This window comes from Fundulus heteroclitus, chromosome 19 (assembly GCF_011125445.2).
Source record: "Fundulus heteroclitus isolate FHET01 chromosome 19, MU-UCD_Fhet_4.1, whole genome shotgun sequence".
Classification (NCBI taxonomy): domain Eukaryota; kingdom Metazoa; phylum Chordata; class Actinopteri; order Cyprinodontiformes; family Fundulidae; genus Fundulus; species Fundulus heteroclitus.
In genome coordinates, this window is record NC_046379.1 from 24,009,036 (window position 1) to 24,028,801 (window position 19,766).

Genomic DNA, 19,766 nt, shown 5'->3' on the forward strand with positions numbered 1-19,766 from the left:
AAGAGTGGAGGCTGTTACTGGTGCAAAGGGTGAACAGATGTCATATTGAACCCTTTGGATTAAGAATGAGATTCACTGGCCATCTCCAACACTGGTCCCATGTCCTGTTTGCAAAGACCTTTCACTTCACCTCTCTGCCTCTGGTGCTGTCTGCATTTGAGTCTTAGCCTTATAGGAATACATTGTGCATCTTTGCATTACTAATGTAAAGTAAAATATTTCTCTAGTGTAGTTGTGTAAAACTGTCAAAGTAGCATACATCAAAATGTTGACACCATAGTATTGAATAAATGTAATCTTTCACTTCTCTTGTTGATGCTCCACAAGAGTCTGATTCTAAGTATTTTTGAAGCAAAAACATAGGAGAAAAAGATGAACGCACATCTAAAAAACAAATTGACATTTTATTACAAATTTTTCATCTTTAGTAAAAAAAAAACATGTTTCTTGTGATCAAACTGTGGTACAGTCATAGTTCCATAATAGTTTTACAAGTAAAGCGTTTTCAAGTCAAAGGACCATCTGCTCAGCTTAAGTAATAGAGATGCACCAATTAATTGGCCAGAGATCGGAATCAGCCAATTTGTCGTTGATCGGCTGTTATCAGTCAAATATTGAGAAATACATTTCCCCCCCATATTCTTTAAATGTGTCAAAACTAAGAACTGCCAACGTTTTTGGTGTACAAACACATTAACCAACATAATGTACCTTGTTGCACTTAATCAGAGTTAATAGAAACATTAGTCAAAGATTAGGGATATCTGTTATAACGAATAAATCAAAATCCTGCAATTCATTGTCTTTGAGACTGAAAACTAGCACCTCGATAAAAGAGCCCCCAAGCATGTTTTTTCTCTATTATGTATGAGTTATACTTGCTAGAATGCAAATTTATTCTAAATAACAATTGTAATCAGCAGATCGGCTTTCGATAAAAACCTGAAGATTGTATCAACCAGGAAAAGCCTGATTGGTGCACCTCTATGAACTAGTGTTTCTCAATAATCAAGTTTATTTTTAAAAATGGCTAAAAAAATAAATGACTTGCTCATAAGATTATTATTGTTAGATTTTTAGGTAACAGCATAGTGCACTTTCACAAGTATAAAGGTCAATTATTCAAACATTCAAGCAGCTGACTGAAACGGAAAACAACATTACATTCTGCAAACAATCACTGACTTGGCTACAAATCCCTAAATCACAAATCTACGGAAGAAATAGCATCTCATTAGAATCTCCCTTTTTTTTTTTGGACATTGAATTTTTATCCTGTCAAATTGTGTGATTTCTTTTTTTACTTTGAATTTGCCTGCAAAAATTTTACCTGCAAAAATGTACTTGCAAATGCATTGACCTTCTGGTGACTCAAGCCAAAGCAATCGGCGCTAGGTCGAGTCGAGCAGCTTTTAGCCAATCAAATTACACTCATTACAAGGCGGTTTTCATGACCGCAGCAGAGGAGCAAAAATGTGTTAGTATAAAACCCACAATAAAATTGTACAGTGTCTGAAACACAGCCACAACTCTGAAGTCTGCCGTTATTGTTTGTGTTAGTGCATGCGTGTTTTTAAGCAGAGGTGAAGTCTACTTTGGCTCATATGCGCAAACACATCAGTGTGTAGCCGATTCTGTGGATAGGGGTGTTCAGATGAAGCTACAGCGGCTTCAGACTTATCCACTCTGGGAGCAGAATTCAAACGTACTCGGTTTCGCGGCTGCTTTGTCTGGATGGGACCCCCATCCGACCACAAAGTTTATTGGATACACCTAAGCAAGGCATCTTCTGGATGGGCCCTGAGTTACCAGAAGGTCAACACATTTGTTGGCAAATTTTCACAGGCAACTTTTTGTAGGGGACGTTTTGATGAGCGAAAAAAAATAAAAACATGTACAATTGCACAAGATAAAATTAATTGGTATAACTTTAATGTCTAAAGACAGTTGGATTCAAATGACATTTTATTTCTTCCATACAAGTGACCCAGGAGCTGCAAAGGCTCAAAAGTGCAAACCTGATTTACATCCTTCATTTCTAAGCAAAGGCATCAGAATGAGAAATGCAAATGCAAGAAGTTCCAGTCCAAGTGCTTTCAGTTTTGGAAGATTTCCAGCCTCATGTGGGAGAGTTCAACGTTACAAAGCTGTTTCATACTCTAAAAAACGCGTGTCCGCCTCAGAAAGAAAACGCTCGCTCTGCTCCTGTGATTGTATGTCTTGTAACGTGGCTGCTCCATTACTGTCTTTGTGTGAGTGTGGCCTTTGTTGAGCTGGGATCTTGGGAAACAATAAAAAAAGTTATTAATAAAAAGAGTAATATGAAGACAATAACTTAAACAGAGTTTAGACTGCAAGCATTTTACCAGTCAAACACTCAAAATGTAAGAGTTCTGACGCGTAAATAATTTTTCGTGTGTTACGTTTTATTTACTTGTTTAGCCTATTTGGCTAAGCTGGCACATTTACAGAATTATTTTGTAACATGCATATTTTAATTTCCAGCCAGAGTCTCTTGACCAGGTGGCATGAGCACTCTAAAAAATTAAATACAGTACTCACAATAGATTAAAATACCATAAACATGAAATAAAAAACAAATATAGTACAATTTCAGAGCAAATAATCACACACCTGACAATACATCAACCATACCTTTAGATTTCTTTTAAAAGAAAGATAGGTTATATGCTTCCTGAGCTCCGCTGGGAAAATAATTCAGGTATGAGTAGGTTGGCTTTGATCAAACACGGTACTGTGCATTATGGTCAATGTCTGTACTAATGTCTACAATGTCAAATTACATTGTTAGTAAAGTCGTCAATAAGATGCAACTTAGCAAACCCAAGTCAAGCAGCCATGTTGGGTTTTTGTCTGAGAAGACAGTTTCTCCTACAAACATTTCAAATAAGCCTCACTAGTTCAGTCTTTTAATAGCACAATCATTGACTTAATAGTAATAATAGTAATATCATCTTTATTGTCATTGAAACATACATTACAACGAAATTTGTTCTCTACTTTTAACCCATCACTCTTGGGGAGCAGTGGGCTGCCATGTGCAGTGCCCAGGGAGCAATCTGGGGTTGAGGGTCTTGCTCAGGGACCCAGAGTGCAGGCGCTGGGGATCAAACCGGGTACTTGCATCCTTCTCTGAGTGCAAGCGCGCTGCTCTAACCACTCGGGCACGACCCCCCTAACATGTGTAAATTTAAAATGTAGCCCTGTGGATGTTTTGCCAGTTCTGTCAGTGAATTTGCAGTTTCCCCTCTTGGAAGGATAGCAAACCGTTTTACACATTTCCTCATCATAGAACGACAGACTTGTAATCGTTTGCTGATTGTTTTATGATCTATACCCAGATTGATGAAGGGCATCTCTAGTGTTGCTCTAGGTTCATTACTGATCCTTTTCCACCCTGGCGTTTCGTTAACACGCAACTCTCCACGGGTAAAGTGCCAGAACCCTGCTTTTAGAGGTCACACTGGGTGTTGAAGGTCAAATGATCGAGTGTATTCAATTAGCTGCAACTTGACCACTTAAATCCTACTGAAGCATTAAAGATGTACTTTCACCATTAGTAGCCAGGAAAACTTTCTTTTTGCCTGAACGTATGTTTGTCAGGTGTTTGTTTTTGTAATAAAACTACCATGATCTTTACTTACAGACTGCCTCAGAGGCGTCACACAGCACAGCTTCCTTTTCAGATGTTCAGGGAGAAAACAAAGCAGTTTTCCTAATAACGGATAGATCGTTCCAGGTGTCGCCTCCTCTTCTTTCATTGGGCCTAGGCATAAAATACATACATACGTTTTAAAGTGGATTGTGAAGGAACATTTTATATTAAAGTGAGAAAGCACAAATAAATGTTAGTGTTTAAATACCTATGAGAAAGCTGATGATCAGCCCGATAAGAATGACGGTTAAGCAGTTGAATCCACTGTACCACATGTAGGACAAAGAATAAAACCGCTGCAGCCCTGTGGGTCGGCTGAAGGACACGGGGAGAGGATTTAGGTGCGAGATAAGCCCCGTACAGACAACATTCACTGATAATAGCGGGAGGCTAACCTGGTGACATTGCTGAGTGCTGTCTCAATGGCACTTGTGTTGATGTAGCAGCTGGGTGGCAGCGGTTTTGCACCAGAGCTTCGAGTGACGATGCTCCCGATGCCGACCCAGAAAGACACGGCCAGACCTGCACCAAGACCGGCCACTGCACCCTGAAAACGGAGGGAAAAGCAGAAAAAAAAAACATTTTTCAGAGAAGATATTTCTAAAACAACTGACCATATTTCTGCCCTTTGCATTTTATCCACAGCGCCAGGTGGAACTACTGTCAGGGATAAAGTAATAGAAATGTTTAAAGCACAGTTAAGGTTATTAAAGAAATAACATAACTGTTCAAGCATTCATCATCTCACAGAGGACTGTTCATTGTTCACAGAGTGTGGAAAACATTAATCAGAGAAGCTGCAAGGAGAGCCATGGTAACTTTGGAGGAGCTGGAGAGATCCACAGCTCAAGTGGACAAATCTGTTTATTCTTCTGAACTCTAGCTATTCAGAAAAATATAGCTATTAGCTATTAATCAATGTTCACAGATGTTCTACATCTAATTAGACTGAGCTTGGAGTAAAAAAAAAAGTTCAATCAGAATAAGCATTACTCACCAGGTATGTGTACACATACCAGGAATTTGACTGTGGATTGTACAACACTCATGATATGCTTAATTATACACCATTACAGTAACACAATAGTGAAGTCATCAAAACTCTAATGCAGTCCGCAGTATGGAAAACACATGAACACACTATAAACAAGCAGGCAAATTGAGACAATAATGCAATGGTGCAGAGAGCAATGGATGCAGGGGTAAGTATTATTTCCATTGTTATTATGTACATGTCAAACGTGGGAGTGATACACAGATGCAGATATGCGTACAAGGGCTTTGATACTTGTTAACTAGACTGCACTGCAAAGCCTGTGATCTGGAATAGCTTCATATTGTTTATGAGTTCATGGCTAAACATGCAAAACCTTTGCAAAATGAAGGTCAACTTACAACAGAGTTGGCACATGGGAAGAACATGCCCAGGCAAAACAGGCCGAGGATGGGTCCACCCACCATCCCAAAGATTTTTAAAGCTACCTGCAGGTCAAACGTGACGGAAACTTAATGCTAATGCAGGCGAAACTTACTGATGATGACCAGATGCAACGGTGGGCTCACCTGTAAAACTGAATCGCCCATCAGGTGAGTGAGATAGGCCATGGCCAGGCAGAGCAGCCCGTAGGACAGCGCTGAGGGTAGAGACAGGACATAAAACCTGAGAACCAGAACTCCAGATGTTACGGTCACGTGGGGCTGGAGCCGAAGCTGAGCGCAGCTCACCTAAAGCTTTGGACACCAGCGTCGCTCTCGCCTCTGACATGGAAGAGAAATGGGGCTTGATGAGATCCTCCATCGTCACCGTGGCCAAAGAGTTGAAGGCAGAGGAGATGGTGCTGAGTGGTCAAATCAAAACATTAACTCATGCCCCACTTTTATTTCATTTGCAATATTAAAAGTTGTGCAAATCAACTTCGGCAGCCGCACTGAGCAGAACAGAGACAAATTTCTAATGGATATGGATCTGAATGAATCAACGAAGCTTTGGAAACGTACTAAATCACTAATCATCTTCCACTCAGCGTGAACTCTGGTTGCATATCACACTCCCTCTTAATATGATTAATTGTATTAACGCAGCCTCAGTGTGGGCCTCACTCTACAACAGCTGCACGCTTCACTTTCTAATGAAAACATGCTAAAGAGGAGCTCGTTAAAGCGTGCGTTTCTTCTAAAGCAGCTGAAGGTCAATCCGCCGCTGTGACAGGATGAATTATTGGGATATTAAACTTTTCCCTCTGCCAACTAATGTCACGCTATTGTGGCATTCACACAAAGGTCTCTTTTAGCTTCGTGTTCCTCATCTTTTCAGGATGGCGCCAGGTCTCACAAATGGGAGCTTGTTCAATTTCAATTTTATGATTTTATGACTTCGGTGAAAAGTCTCTTTGTTTTCTGACTGGAGGTAAACTCAAACTGATCTTCTCTGTAGAAACCGAATGAAGAGCAGGTTGTCGTTTTTCTTTTTTCTTATTTCCCTGTCTCCCCAGACAAAAAAAGTATCTTTAAAACGTAAAATGCAGCAATGTGGTGACTGACAGACAATTGGTAAGACAAAAAGTTGCATGTATGTTGTCTAATTTCTGTCCAATTAGTAGAAAGGAGTTTGTATGGGATATTAATAATTGGCTCTAATAAACTGGACATGTAACCCAAATTCTTTGTTATTAAAAAGACATTTTCCATTTCATTGTTTCCAGACCCAAATATCCAGATGTTTCAGCAGATTTATGTGATCAAACTTTACCATAGATGCTACTTTACTCTCACAACTGAAAGAATTTCTAAAAATGTAAAGAATAAACCTGTGTTTTATTTCGTTTCATAACTCAGTGAAGGAGGCATTCTAACTTGAATCGTTTAGGTTCTTAGCAGCCTATCACAGACAATTTGTTCCCATTTCTTTAAATTAATTATTAATAAAGACTTTTTGGCCTGTCAGCTCAAGCTGATTCAGACAGGTTGGGTGGAGTTTTGCCAGACATTCTTCATTTTATCTAAGGCTGGACTTTAACTAGGCCATTTCAACACATGACTACGCTTTGATCTAAACCATCTCATTCTAGATCTGCTGCCTCTGGCTCTTTAGCCCAATCACATAAACTCCTTTCACCTTTTACTAAAAGAGAAAAACTAAACGAAAATTTACATTTTCAAATATAAAGAAAGTCTAAAACACTGGTTTAAGCAGGCCCTAAATCTGATTGTACACGATATCTGTTTACACATCTGAATGACATTAGAGGTACAGCTGAATTTTGGCTCGTCTGACCAGAACACCTTCATAGGAGTGAATCTCTACAGCTCCTCCAGAGTTACCATGACCATTTTGCCTGCTGTAATTAATGCCACATCTTGGTAGGTTTGCAATCAGGCCATGCTCTTTACATTTTTCTGATGACAGAATGTCCTACAGTTCTTTGTGGGATATTGCTTTACAATGTATAAAATACACTCAAGTCTGCAGTTGTAATGCAAGTAAACATGGATAATTTAAAAGGTTTTAAGCAATGCACAAGTATGCCAGCTTCATTGGACTCCTGGTAACACAAAAAACTAAGATGCTAACGGCTAAAAAGTCAACCTCTACGTTGATGATAAAATAAAAACTGCATCTGAGCAGAACAGACTTTAATTATGCAAAAAAAAATGTAAAAAAAAAAAAAAAAATACTGAATTTGCAACATTTATTTAAATACAAAATGTTTCTACATTTAGTCTTTTTGCCAAAACTCTTCCAGAGTTGCATAATCAAAAAAAACAAAAACTAATTTGTTAAGTTACATGTGTAGCTGCTGATAGGTGGTCTGATTAGAAGATCTACTGACACCTTGGAAAGCCCCGTACCTGAGCGCCGCGCTAAACAGACAAGCGACAAACAGTCCGGGCAGTCCAGGCAGGCCTTGCAGCATGTCCATCACAAAGTATATCACCATCTGTGTAAAACAGACCCACGTCACAACTTCCTGGAAGCTTCAGGTTTGCATACATCTATTTAGTCAGAGCAAACACGAAACCAATGGGACAACATGAACTCTGTGAATCCACAGACTCCATAGTTATGTCACGTGAGCCCTGCGATGTGGAAGTTACTGTTACACATGCAAATATTCAGGCTGCAGTAGTCTATGGCCTCTGAGGGGTTTAATGATCGCCGAGTAACTCTCCATTATTCTTTCAAGTGAACTGTTTTAGCTCAGAAAACATGAAAAGACAAGAACATTTCAGACTAAATTCATGTATCTTTAGAGAAAAATTAAGCACAAAAAATAGCACACAAAAAAAAAAAAAGCAGAGTGGGACTCACTGCATCTCGTGAGGAACTGCCAAGCTTCTCAGAAAAGTCCTCTCCACAGTAACGTGCAAACATGACGAGACCCATGACACAGCTCAGAGCCAGAGCCAGCTGGAGAGAAGGAAACACCATGTAGCACGACCTGCACACACACACACACACACACACACACACACACACACACACACACACACACACACACAAACACACACAAACACACACACACACACACACACACACGAGGGTGGAAAAACACAAGAAATTTACAAAACTGAATCTCTCTTCGACACCAAAAACACCTCGCCTCTAGCCTGGGATGTGCTCGCCTTGTTTAACACGTTATCATTCTTACACATCAAAGCTTCGCCATTTTTATTTTCAATCTGACAGCTGAATAGTTCAGTGATCATCAGTTTTACTGGAGGAAATCTGCAGAGAACAAAACTAATGTTTCGATATCCAACCGTAAACAAATAATCTCAACACACTCGTTGGGTTTACAGAAAACTGGGACCATGAAATTCATTTAGACACGTCCCCTGAGGACACCAGCCTACATGAAGCCATCCGTTTCAGTCCTTTCGCCTGCTCCCCATTTCAGTGGTCGCTGCAGCAAATTATTACAGTTTGCACCATTTTTTTATGCTGGATGTCCTTCATGAGGGAACCGGGATTCAAACCTGGGACCCCCGTATCAAACACAGACTTACTTCCCTATGAAGGGACTAGAAACTCAGATCCGTCACTCAATAGTTTGTCCCTGGGACGAGTCCATCAGTGCCCTCTGGTGTACAAACGCTTCTTGTCCCACACACGCTGCACATGGACAGAGCTACAGTGCCTTGCAAAAGCATTCATACCCTACAAATGTTATCACGTTAACAACCACAAACTTCACTGTATTTTATTTCTAATTTAGGTGTCAGATCAACATACAGTTGTGGAGTAAGGATACATTTATTCATTTAATCATTTCACAGATAAAAATCAGAAACTGCTGCCCATTATTTTTTGCAAAATAGTTCAAGCTCAGTTAGACCAGATGGAGAACATCTGTGAACATCAACTCAAGAATTTTGGCACCGATTCCCTTTTAGATTTAGCTCTGGACTTTAACTGGGCCGTTCTAAATCATGAACACCCATTATAGCCCTGGCTAAACGTTTAGGTGGAGCTATACTTTCTGCCCTGTATTTAGCTCCACCCAGCTTCCCTGACCTTGCTCAAGATCACTGGGCAGTGTGTGTTCGGGGTGACGTACAGTATTAGCTTTCCACTTTTTATACTGCTTTGCAAGTAGGCCAAAAAAGTTAAAAGATAAAGAGCAGATTAAAAGAGCAGCTTTTTCAACATCTTTGCTGTATCTCCTACCACTACTTGTGGCACACATCAAACAGGACTTCCCTTTCTCTCATGTCTTTCTTTTAACAGCGGCTTTCTTCTTGACTCTCTTCCTTGAAGGCCGCATTTGTGGAGGGCATGATGACTAAGGCTACGTTCACACTGCAGCTTGAAGTGACCCAATTCCGATTTTTTTACCCATATGTGACCTATATCTGATCTTTTTATGACAGTCTGAACAACACAGATCGGATTTTTTCAAATGCGACCGAGGCCACTTGGACATGTGGTCCTGAATCCGATACGTATCTGATCTTTTCAAATGCGACCTACGTCTGTACGGCCGGGTCGCATTTATCCGACCTGTACGTCACCGATACTCGACAAACGTCACTATTCTGTGTCCTGCTATGCAGAAGCGGGAAGAAAGACGACACCCATGGCGGACAACAATGAGGAGAGCAGTCAATGGAGGGAAAGCTCTGGTTAAAAAATAAATTATCGCAAAATGCGCGCCAGCATTATAATCCATGTTTACTTCCGCAAACACTGATGACGCTTGCTATGTGTGACGTGATTGCGTCTTCGAGTGCGCATGCGGGACACTTCGGTTGAACGCATTCAGCTCACTCAGAAGATCACATACAAGTCGCATATATTTGGAAATGTGAACGGACACGCAAAAAGATCAGATTTCACTAAAAAATCGGAATTGAGCATTATGACCTGCAGTGTGAACGTAGCCTTAGATAGTTGTTAACACATTCCCCCATTGGAGCTATAGCTCACTGCAGCTCCTCCAGAGTTACCATTAGCTTCTTGGCTGCATCTCTTGTTGCCTGACCTGTCAGTTTAAGTGGATGGCCATCTCCTGGTAGGTTTGTAGTTGTGCCCTCCTCCTATATTCAGATGATGGATTAAGGATGTGGTCCGTGGACCACATTCTGTCTTTCTTGGCCTTTGTGATGCGGTTTTAATGAGCTCTATTGATCCTCTGTACGGTTTTCACCAAACAGCTGGCTCTATACTGGAACCAATCTTATACAACCTACAAAACTCCTCAGCTTGATTTGCACACACAAAAACATCAAGTGAGATTTACAAAGAAGCATACCTCACGGCTTCTCGTTCTGTGCGCGCGCTGAGATATCTCTGGACCTGAGCCTGGTTCACGCCGTACAGGGACAGCATGAGGAAGACCCCGCCGACCCCCAGGGTCCAGAAGGTGTGTCTCTCTGTAGGATCAGGGTTTAAGCTAAAGTAAAGGAGAAAGAAGGCGGTTTAAGGATGTTATTTTAAAATAGCATGCGATGTGTGCAGCTTTCTCTTCTGACTTATTGTTACACCCCCCCCCCCCCCCCCCCCCATGGCTTAGTGATGCCTTAGTAGTAACTGGACTCACTCCAGGCCAGAGATACGGTTTCCCTCCTTCACTTTCCTCCAGACTTCCCACACTCCTCCAGTCCGCTGCACCCCCACAATGATGACGGCTAGCTGGCCCGCAAACATCACAGCCGTCTGAAAGACGTCCGTCCAGATCACAGCCTTCAAGCCGCCCTGAGAAGAACACAGCAGAGACATCTGGTCACAGCTGGAATCTAAGAGAGCTCCACGCCTGGTTCAGGGAATGAGTAGGAAACAGTGCCGTGGAGAAGTTTTCAAACTACTTGAACGCTCTCAAGCCTTTTGCAGCTTCTGACTGGTTTTCTTCCAGGACTGCCCCGTGTTTATGTCCCTTTCAGCTACGACCAGCTTTCTTGTCACTGCTGAAGTAAAGCTGCCCACCACCATGTGTCACTGTGAGGATGGCATGTTAAGGGTGACGAGCAGCTTTCTACCACACATGATGCCGCGTGTAGGTCAAGGAGGTAATTTGCTTCCTTGGGGTTTTGTTTGGAGGTATCAGAGTAAAAGGTGTTGAACACAAATGGAGATCTTTTGTTGTTGGACACCATGTGTGACTTTCCTTCCAGTTAGTCATTATGCACTACTTTTGTGCTTTCTCATGTAGGAACCAAATAAAATGCGTTGAGGTTTGTGGTTGTGATGTGAAAAAATGTGCGGAAAAGTTCAAAGGGTACGAATATTCTTGCAAGGCACTCTATATCTAGTTACTGCTTAGAGAGTCTTTCCTGAGATACAGGCCTTTGGGGATTGGTTGCACATTAAAACCATGCAACTATAAATGAGAAGAGATATTACACATGATATATTATAAAGCACATTATCCGGTAAGAACTCATACTGGACTAAGAAGGAAATGCTTTTTGAACTCCAGTTTCATCATTAAACATGCAGGTATGTACCGTATTTTTCAGACCATAAGGCGCACTAAATACTCTTCCCATGTGTATCATATCACTGAGAGGGAGCGCTGTCCATCTCTGTCAGGAGGACAGAGTAGTTGGACTACACTGCCCTGTTTCTAACACAAGGCCAAAATGACCTTAACTTTTATATTTAATTAACATACTAGGTTTATTGTTGCTAGCGCGTACTCTGGGCACAGGCTGCCTTACATAAATGCACTTCTAGTTTAGACATTACAGTCAGGCAGTCTTGTAGACAGCTTAGGGGTCTGATCAGGTAGTGACACAGTGTACCGTAATGCTCCAAATATCCATTGATCGGAGTGACTTCGTTTCTTACCAAAGTCATACTTACACATGTAAGGATTTTAAGTGCGCCTCATTATGGTTGAGACGTTTGAAGGATTGTCTTTCTTTGTACACTCTTGCTACAAATGATATGTAGAACTGGATCAGGCTGCTAAACCAAAGTCTCTCAAAGACAAAAGCACCAGAGTAACACAACTGCCAGCAGTTCACAGATAGGTGAAAAACGTGTCATAATGTGGCTTAAAAAAAAAAAAAGAAAAAAAAAAAAAAAAGGATTTTTCAGAGCTTGTACATATTTTGTGCTCCTTTTTCTCCATAAACTACTCAGAATATCTAAGTCATTGCTGATCAGTCAACCAAGATAGGACTGCAAGGATTTTCATGATAGGATGTATCCTGTTCTGTTGAAGGGCTTCACAAGATTACTGGTGTTTACGAAAAAATGTGAAACTAAGTTTTATAATAGACTCTAATTGCTCAGATTTAAAACACCAAAGCAATAATTATTACTATGGCTGATAAAATCTTACCTGAAGATAATTAAAAATATAATAATGTTACGAATATGTTATATATGGCATTTGTGTTTTATTTTTTATAGATCAAATAAAAAAATTTGAATAAACACCACCTAAAATTAAATAGTATGTTTTTCAGACTATAAGGCCCCTTTGAAATCCTTAAATTTTGTCAAAAATTTATGGTGTGCCTTATAATCTGGTGTGCCTTACATGTGATTAAAGTTGTGTTTACTCACAGATTTTCTGTGGTACAATGCGCTCAAAAATCTGTTAAAATGTGTAAGTACGACTTTGGTATGCCACAAAGCCACTCCGCTCAATGGATATTTGGAGCATTACAGAACACTGTGTACCTGAGCTGTCTACAAGACTGCCTGAAAAGGACTTAAACTCAGTAAGGTAACCGTTTAAAAACATATGAATGTTTCTGTAGTGATAAATCTTCCACTTTTCTCCATTTCTAGTGAGATTTATAGCAGTTCTGGGCATTTTTAGAGAGAGGGAGGCAGGATATTCCCTCTTTGAGAGCTAATAGAGACATTTAGCTGCTAAAGGTTTAATGAATGACCTCCGTTGAGATCTTTGCAACCTTAAACCAGTTACCTTTAGGTGGGTTTTCAAGAATGGAAACAGCTTTATTTTCAGAACATGTCCCGCTCGCGGCATAACAACTCTAAAAACAGACACAATTCTGCTGCCCTCAGTTTTACAAATACAGGATTTAACCTCAGGAAATGTTTTTCATCCTTGAAAAACACAAGAGGTGCTGAAAACCTCCACCCATGAGTTGGTTAATTAGCTGAAAGGAACCACTCCTTTACATGTTAAACATCAGAGCCCCAGGCAGCGAGCAATTATGCATGTCTGTCAACATCAAAGGCAACTCACCATTGTTGTGTATAAAGTGCACACTAGTCCAGTTGCCAGCACTGTTCCCCATAACTGGAATCCAGTAGCTGAAATCAAACACAGCAACACACTGAAATGCATATTAAACTCACTCGGTTTTAATCAAAGGCAGATAAACTTTTCATACCTGCGTTCAGCGCGAAAGCAGGCGTGTATACACAAATACCCATGTAGATTACCTTAAATCAAGTTGAGAGACAAATCAGAATTATGCTTTAAAAAAAAAGTAAAAAAAAAAAAAAGACAAAAACAATCAAAGACATGAAGCAGAAATTTTTTACCGTTTATCCTGCACTGATTCAACAGCTTTTACTGAATCTCGCCGTGAAATTAGATCATTTGTATTTTTGTATGTTTAATTCTGAGGTATCAGTATTTTGTCAGTGCTTTGCGATGCCCTGCAAAAATACACTTTGACATTTGGCAACTTTACCGCTACAGACTTTAAAGGTGCTATTGGGGAACTTTATGCAACAGACAAACACAAAGTAACAGTTTGAGCAAAGTAGAATATGAAAAGCGCAACGTGCATTTGTATTCAGTCACCTTTACTCTAATCCCCCCAAACAAAGTCCAGTGCAGCTAATTGTCTTCAGAAGTCAACTAATTGGTAAACAGAGCTCACATATCGTAGCTCACATATCGTGTAATGTATTCCCTGTATGAATCCAGTTGGTCTGTGAATGCCTTAGAGTTTCCTTTAGTGAACAAACAGCATCATGAAGACACAGGAACACAGCAGAGAGTGTTACGAGTACAAAACTGCCAACATGTAGCGTCCACCTACCCTGACAGGCCCGGAGAGGAGAGCATAAGTCAGCGGCAGCCAAGCGGCTCACTGTAAACCTGGAGGAGCTGCAGAGGTCCGCACCTCAGGTGGGAGAATGTGTTGATGGGAAACCTCCATGTCGTGCTTTCCACAAATCTGCCCGTTATGCCAGAGTGGCAGTAAGAAATTAATTGTTCGCTCCAGTCAGAGATTGAGAGACTGAAATGTACCCGTCTGGCCAGATCCCAGAGTAAAACATGGTGCAGGTGATGCTTTTCTTTTGCTCAGAGTTGATAGAGAAATGGCTCAAGCTAAATGCAGGTTAACACTGGAAGAAAACTTGTTAGAGGCTGATTAAAAAAAAAAAAAAAAAAAAAAAAAAAAAAAAAAAAAAAGGGACAATGACCCTAATTTACTGCCATCGCAAAATCATTCTCCGTAACACGCATAGCGCGAGGAGCTGCTTGGACGGCAATAAGTGTAAGCTCATTACTTAAGCACCATGGGTTCAGGGTCTCTGCCAGCATTATATTGGAGGTACTTGTTGTTTAATATGGCATAAAAAGGTTTTAGAAAGAAATGGTAGTGCAGTGACATAATTAAAGGACTAAAAGCTCTTTGGTTCAGATGGAAGAGATTTTACTTTCTCCACAAGTTGGATAGATTACTCATTATCTGGTGTCTATATTCGCTTTGAATTCAAAACGACATCCCCACCATTTAGCGCAACTCATCGTTATCGCAGAATTCACCATTATTCAATATTATACTCTCAATATCATGCAGCCCTCAAAATTTATAAGAAATTAATTGTGACGAGTTAGAAACACCCAATCAAAGTCCAGGCAACGATCCATCTGTGACTGTGCAGCAACACCTGAAACTGGATGCTTACAGGCGCTGTCGCTTCATTCTGATCATCGAGCTTCTTTACAAAGAAGAGTGGGCAAAACTTTCCGCCTCTAAACATGCAAAGGATGTAGACATTCTCCAAAAGACTCGCGACTATAACGCTGTAAAGACAGTTCACAAAGTATTGACTCAGTTGGACTGAATAAAAATGCACACCACACTTTTCAGCACAAACACAGGGCAGCCAATCCTCCACTAAACACTTTAGAGTGCCCATACTGGTTCTTAGAAGAGTTAGAGACCTTCACCTTGCCTTCCTGAAGTTTAAAGAACAGTTTCCTGCTTTTAACATAATCCCCCAAAGATTTCCATTAAATTTTAAAAGCCTTTCACTACATCACAGCAGGACTTCCATCGTGGTCAATACTAATCTCAGGCGTTATTACAGACATCAGGAAAAAACACGATGGCTGACTGGTGTTTGAGGTACCTGAATGCACCCACCATTTGAAAGATGAAGGTCAAAGTTCCACAGATGCGCACCGTTTTGCTGAAGCGCAGCTCCAGATACTGTGAAACAGAAACAACAGCCGTGGGTCTTAGAGGTCACGCGGCGCACGCCCAGGTCACACGGACGACGGTTTCTGCATACCTGGTAAGCGCTGGAGAGTTGCAGTCTGTATAACACGGGAATGAAAACATGGGCAGGAATTAAAAGCCCCAGAACGTAAGCGCAGCCGATGAACCAGTACTGGGTGCCGTGAGCGTAGATCTCTGCCGGGACGCCGATGATCGCCACGGCCGACTGGAAGGAGGCGATGAGCGACAGGGAAACGGGAAGGCATCGCATGCTCCTGTCCGCCATCAAGAACTCCCGCGTGGTGCGCTGGCGGCCCCCCGACAGGGCGTAGTACAGCCCGATGCCGGCCGAGGCTGCGAGCAAAACGGCGAATACGACATAGTCTGCGACCGCGAAGTGCCTCTGGTCGGATGGGTCCATCTCCGTTGGTTTTCTGGCTGGAGGTGTCCAAGGTGCTCCTGGTGCTGCGCTTTCATGCAAATTGGTAAAGCTTCAGTTCACGCCCATCAGTCCAGAAAGCCTGGAGAAAAAAATTAAATTAAACATTAGGACTCCAATAACATAAACTATGCTTTACAGTGTCATATAAAATCATCACCAACAACTGATGCTACCAAAGTGATAAAAAAAAAAAAAGCTCCACGTGCCTCTGTTGCTTTCTTAACAGAACAGCTTGCAGCAGAGATTTATTGTTACATGAGAAAACCTCCTGCCTGGGAAATAAAACAAAGCGAGGTCACAGGAGAAGATTCAAAAATAACGCCACCTGCTGCCGCTAACACCAGGATCGGAGGGCGGGTCCTCCAGCTTCGGCGCCGCTAAAGATCCCCGCGGATGTTGAAGGTCACTGATGAACCTTTTTATTAACAACGATATGTGGCAGAGAGTCATTTATAGCGTCTGTATTAGAAGATATTAGATGTACAGCAACAGCGCCCATCATATTGTTTAAAGGCAGCGGTTCCCAACGCTGATAAGGACCCCAGAGTTGGTCATCAAGCACCAAGTGAGGAGGAATCTTAAGGATCTCCAAAAAACCAAACGCATTTTAAGAAATAAAATGCTATTTTTTTTTCTTTAAATTGCCTCTATTTGGTTAAATGTGAGAGAAAAATAAATGTGCTGGTCGGTGAGGCTGCGTATAGCTGTTACGGATGAATTTTTACAATTACATGTTTGTGTTTTTAACCCCTTATACACCCTTATGTGTTTATCAGTAGAACTGAAGCTTGGATGTAGCATAAATTTAATAAATAAATAACTTGGGAAAGGCATGTGCGACGCTTATGTTTGGGCAGATAAACTGCAGAGACCTAGAGGTCCACTTGGGGTTAACCAAGCAGGAACTGAGTTTGTGTTTTGTGTCAGGCAGAGGACAAATGCTTGCAATAGAAGATCTTGAAGGTCAGAAGGTCAGGTTTGTGTATGTGTGGGTTGTAAAGGTTCAATTCCACAACAGCTGCCAATATGTTGTTCCTTAGTTAGCTTAGCTACATATCAACTTATCTATACACATAACAGATAAGGTTGTGTCTCTTATTAGACTGTACTATCATGGTGTGGAAGCTCAGAAAACTAAAAATGTTTAAATCCAAATTAACAGCAATTCTCATTGTCAAACAGCCTTATAGTTGTCTGGCCTGTTAACCATCTGGTAGAAGTATAAAACTGCCGTGAGTAAAAAACAAAAACAAAACAATCTCTACCATATTTTGAACAGACCTTACTGCTTAGTTAGCATTGTATCAAGTATGATCCAGACTTTGTCCTCACTGATTACTCATCAAATACGTCGTCCCTTACAAGAGTCTCTTCTTTAAAGCGCTCTTTAACTTGGCACCACCTTATGTCGCTGATCTCTTAGTTGTTGCTATACACCATCCTGAACTCTTCGCTCTTCCTCATCCTTCCTTCCAGTTACACTTTCTGCCCGCTTGACAACCATGTGGTACAGAGCCTTCTCCCCCTATTCTTTCAATGCAATAATGCGGAGAACTCCAACTATGTTTTGGTCTAGGAACACATCAACTAAGGCTGGACCATAATTCAATAACAATATATATCGATCAAAAGAGATATATTGACAATAAAAAAAAAGAAAGGTCAATAAAAAGTTCAATGGAATAACATTTTTCCTTCCTTTTGCATTCTAGCCATGTAAGTTAATACTACAGTCATTACAGCCTCCCAACCAATCACAACGCAGACCCAGGACCGATCCGTCACCAAGCTCCGCCCCCTTGAAAGAGTTCATAGAGAGCCGTGTTTCTTTTTCTTTTTTAAAAACTTGCAGTTTTGGTAAATAAGTTGGTTGGATGAAGGGTTGAGTTTGAATTCTGTGTTCTTTATCTAAAAATAGGTCACTAAGGTACACCATAACATGACCAGGGCTGCACTTAAAATATCTGTTTTGAATTTGTTGATAATTATTGATATCGATCCATATGATTTCTATTTTATCAATATGCTTTTTTTCTATATCATCCAGCCCTAAAATCAACATTCATTGTGTACTTTGATGCATTTTATTTTGAGTTAAGTAAAAAAAATCATAAAAGGTTAGACGAGTAAATTTTGATGCATAACGGCTGTTCTTCTTTGCTGCTGGATCAAACAACCTCCAGGACGCTTGATACCTTAGAAATTAAAATCTGAAATGTTCATCAAAATCCAAAATGGCTCAAACCAGCGACAGATAGCAGCAACAGTTATGAAACAGACATTATTAATTGTACTTGTACAGAATAAATATAAGAGAAAACTTAACCTAGTGATATTTTTGCTTTCATTAAATTAAAATATTTAAAACTATATTTTAAACAGACTTACTATTTACTTGAGTCCTTTTGAAAAAAAAATTTGTTTTAGGAGTAGTTTTACTGCACTGTACTTGTTACTTGAGTCATAAGACTCAAGTATTGCTACTCTTACTTGGGTAAAATTTCTGGATACCTACTGCAAATAACTTCACAAATAAAGAACAGTCTTGTTTTAACCGAAAATGCACCCGAGGCAAAAACCTAGAGTTTATGTTAAAGTGAGACTTCTTATCTATACACAAGCTTTGTTATTTTAATGTTATTTTCTATCTGCTGAGCTCATTGAGCCACTTGGAGGTCAAATAAACGTAAGTAAACAGTAGATATTGTCATTGGAAGTACTTTGCACTGTTCTAACATATTGTATTTACATTAACTGCTGCAAGTGTTGCTTAAAAAACGTTTTAGAAAAGTGTTTCTTCTGCCTGAATTAATTTTGCAATTTGTTATTGTTTGTATATTTTTTTCCATTTTTGTCTTTAAAATACCAAAGTTTGCACAGAACATATATTATTGTCGGTCCGATTACATCAGTTTTAAATATTAAATCATCAGTTGTTATGATTAGTTACTCAGTACTTAAGTAGTCCTCTTACTACTTTTTTTTTACTTATAAGAGTAATGTTTTGGCTGACTACTTTGACTTGAGTAAAGATATGTTGAAGTTTTGCTACTCTTGCTTGAGTACAATTTTTGGCTACTCTACCCACCTCTGTTGATCTGTATCCACCAAACCACACAAAATTATTACCCTGACATAAAAAAAAAGTTAAACTGAAATGCACTTTGCCAATCATACACTGATTAAGAATATTTCACAGTGACAGCAAATTATAAACATAAAGGCCTATTATCAACTAGCTGTAGTAACCGTGCTGTTCTGCCCTCAACTGGGCAGGTCAACAAAGTGTTGCTCCTTTTATCGTTTAAACAATATTACTCCAAAGTGCATCAAACAGAACAAAGCTCCACTCATAATTAAGAAATGTGAACAAAAAATTTAAATCAATCAAATGTATCCCGTTCTTTAAAAAAAAAAAAGCAGGAAGTGTATATATAAATACATTGCATGACATAAATCATAAATCGGACTCACCTTTGGGTGGAAGGAGCGCTGACATCCGGGTCACATTCGCTGTCAGTGAACACATGTTTGCTGGGGACATTCAGAAGCTCCAAATTCGTTAAATGCCCCTTATCTGAGCATCTCCTGCTGTGAGCATCGTGGCTGCTGTCAGCCTTATGCAGAAAGCTGACCTCCGTGTTTTCATCTCTTCTGCTGAGCACGTTGAGCGTTGCCTTCACCTCCTACCTACAGCCGGGGCTAATCTGCTGTTGCTCCATGTGACACTTCACAACCGTTTAAGCGGCATGGGGGAGGATT

The 19,766-nt window shown here is 40.4% G+C and overlaps 1 protein-coding gene across 1 annotated transcript; it reads right to left on the bottom strand.

Moving 5' to 3' along the window:
• Positions 1–385: 385 nt before the first annotated feature.
• On the bottom strand, positions 386–19,730 carry slc5a6b (solute carrier family 5 member 6). The gene is made up of 16 exons (XM_036150615.1): positions 19,479–19,730; positions 15,636–16,083; positions 15,488–15,553; positions 13,490–13,541; positions 13,342–13,409; positions 10,717–10,871; positions 10,429–10,569; positions 7,986–8,115; positions 7,526–7,614; positions 5,402–5,514; positions 5,240–5,310; positions 5,072–5,158; positions 4,072–4,223; positions 3,885–3,991; positions 3,666–3,787; positions 386–2,280 (listed from the first exon to the last, which is right to left on the bottom strand). The coding sequence occupies exons 2-16, from the start codon at positions 15,981–15,983 to the stop codon at positions 2,140–2,142; spliced, it is 1,842 nt and encodes a 613-aa protein (XP_036006508.1). The 5' UTR covers positions 15,984–16,083; positions 19,479–19,730; the 3' UTR covers positions 386–2,139.
• Between the last annotated feature and the right edge of the window lie 36 nt (positions 19,731–19,766).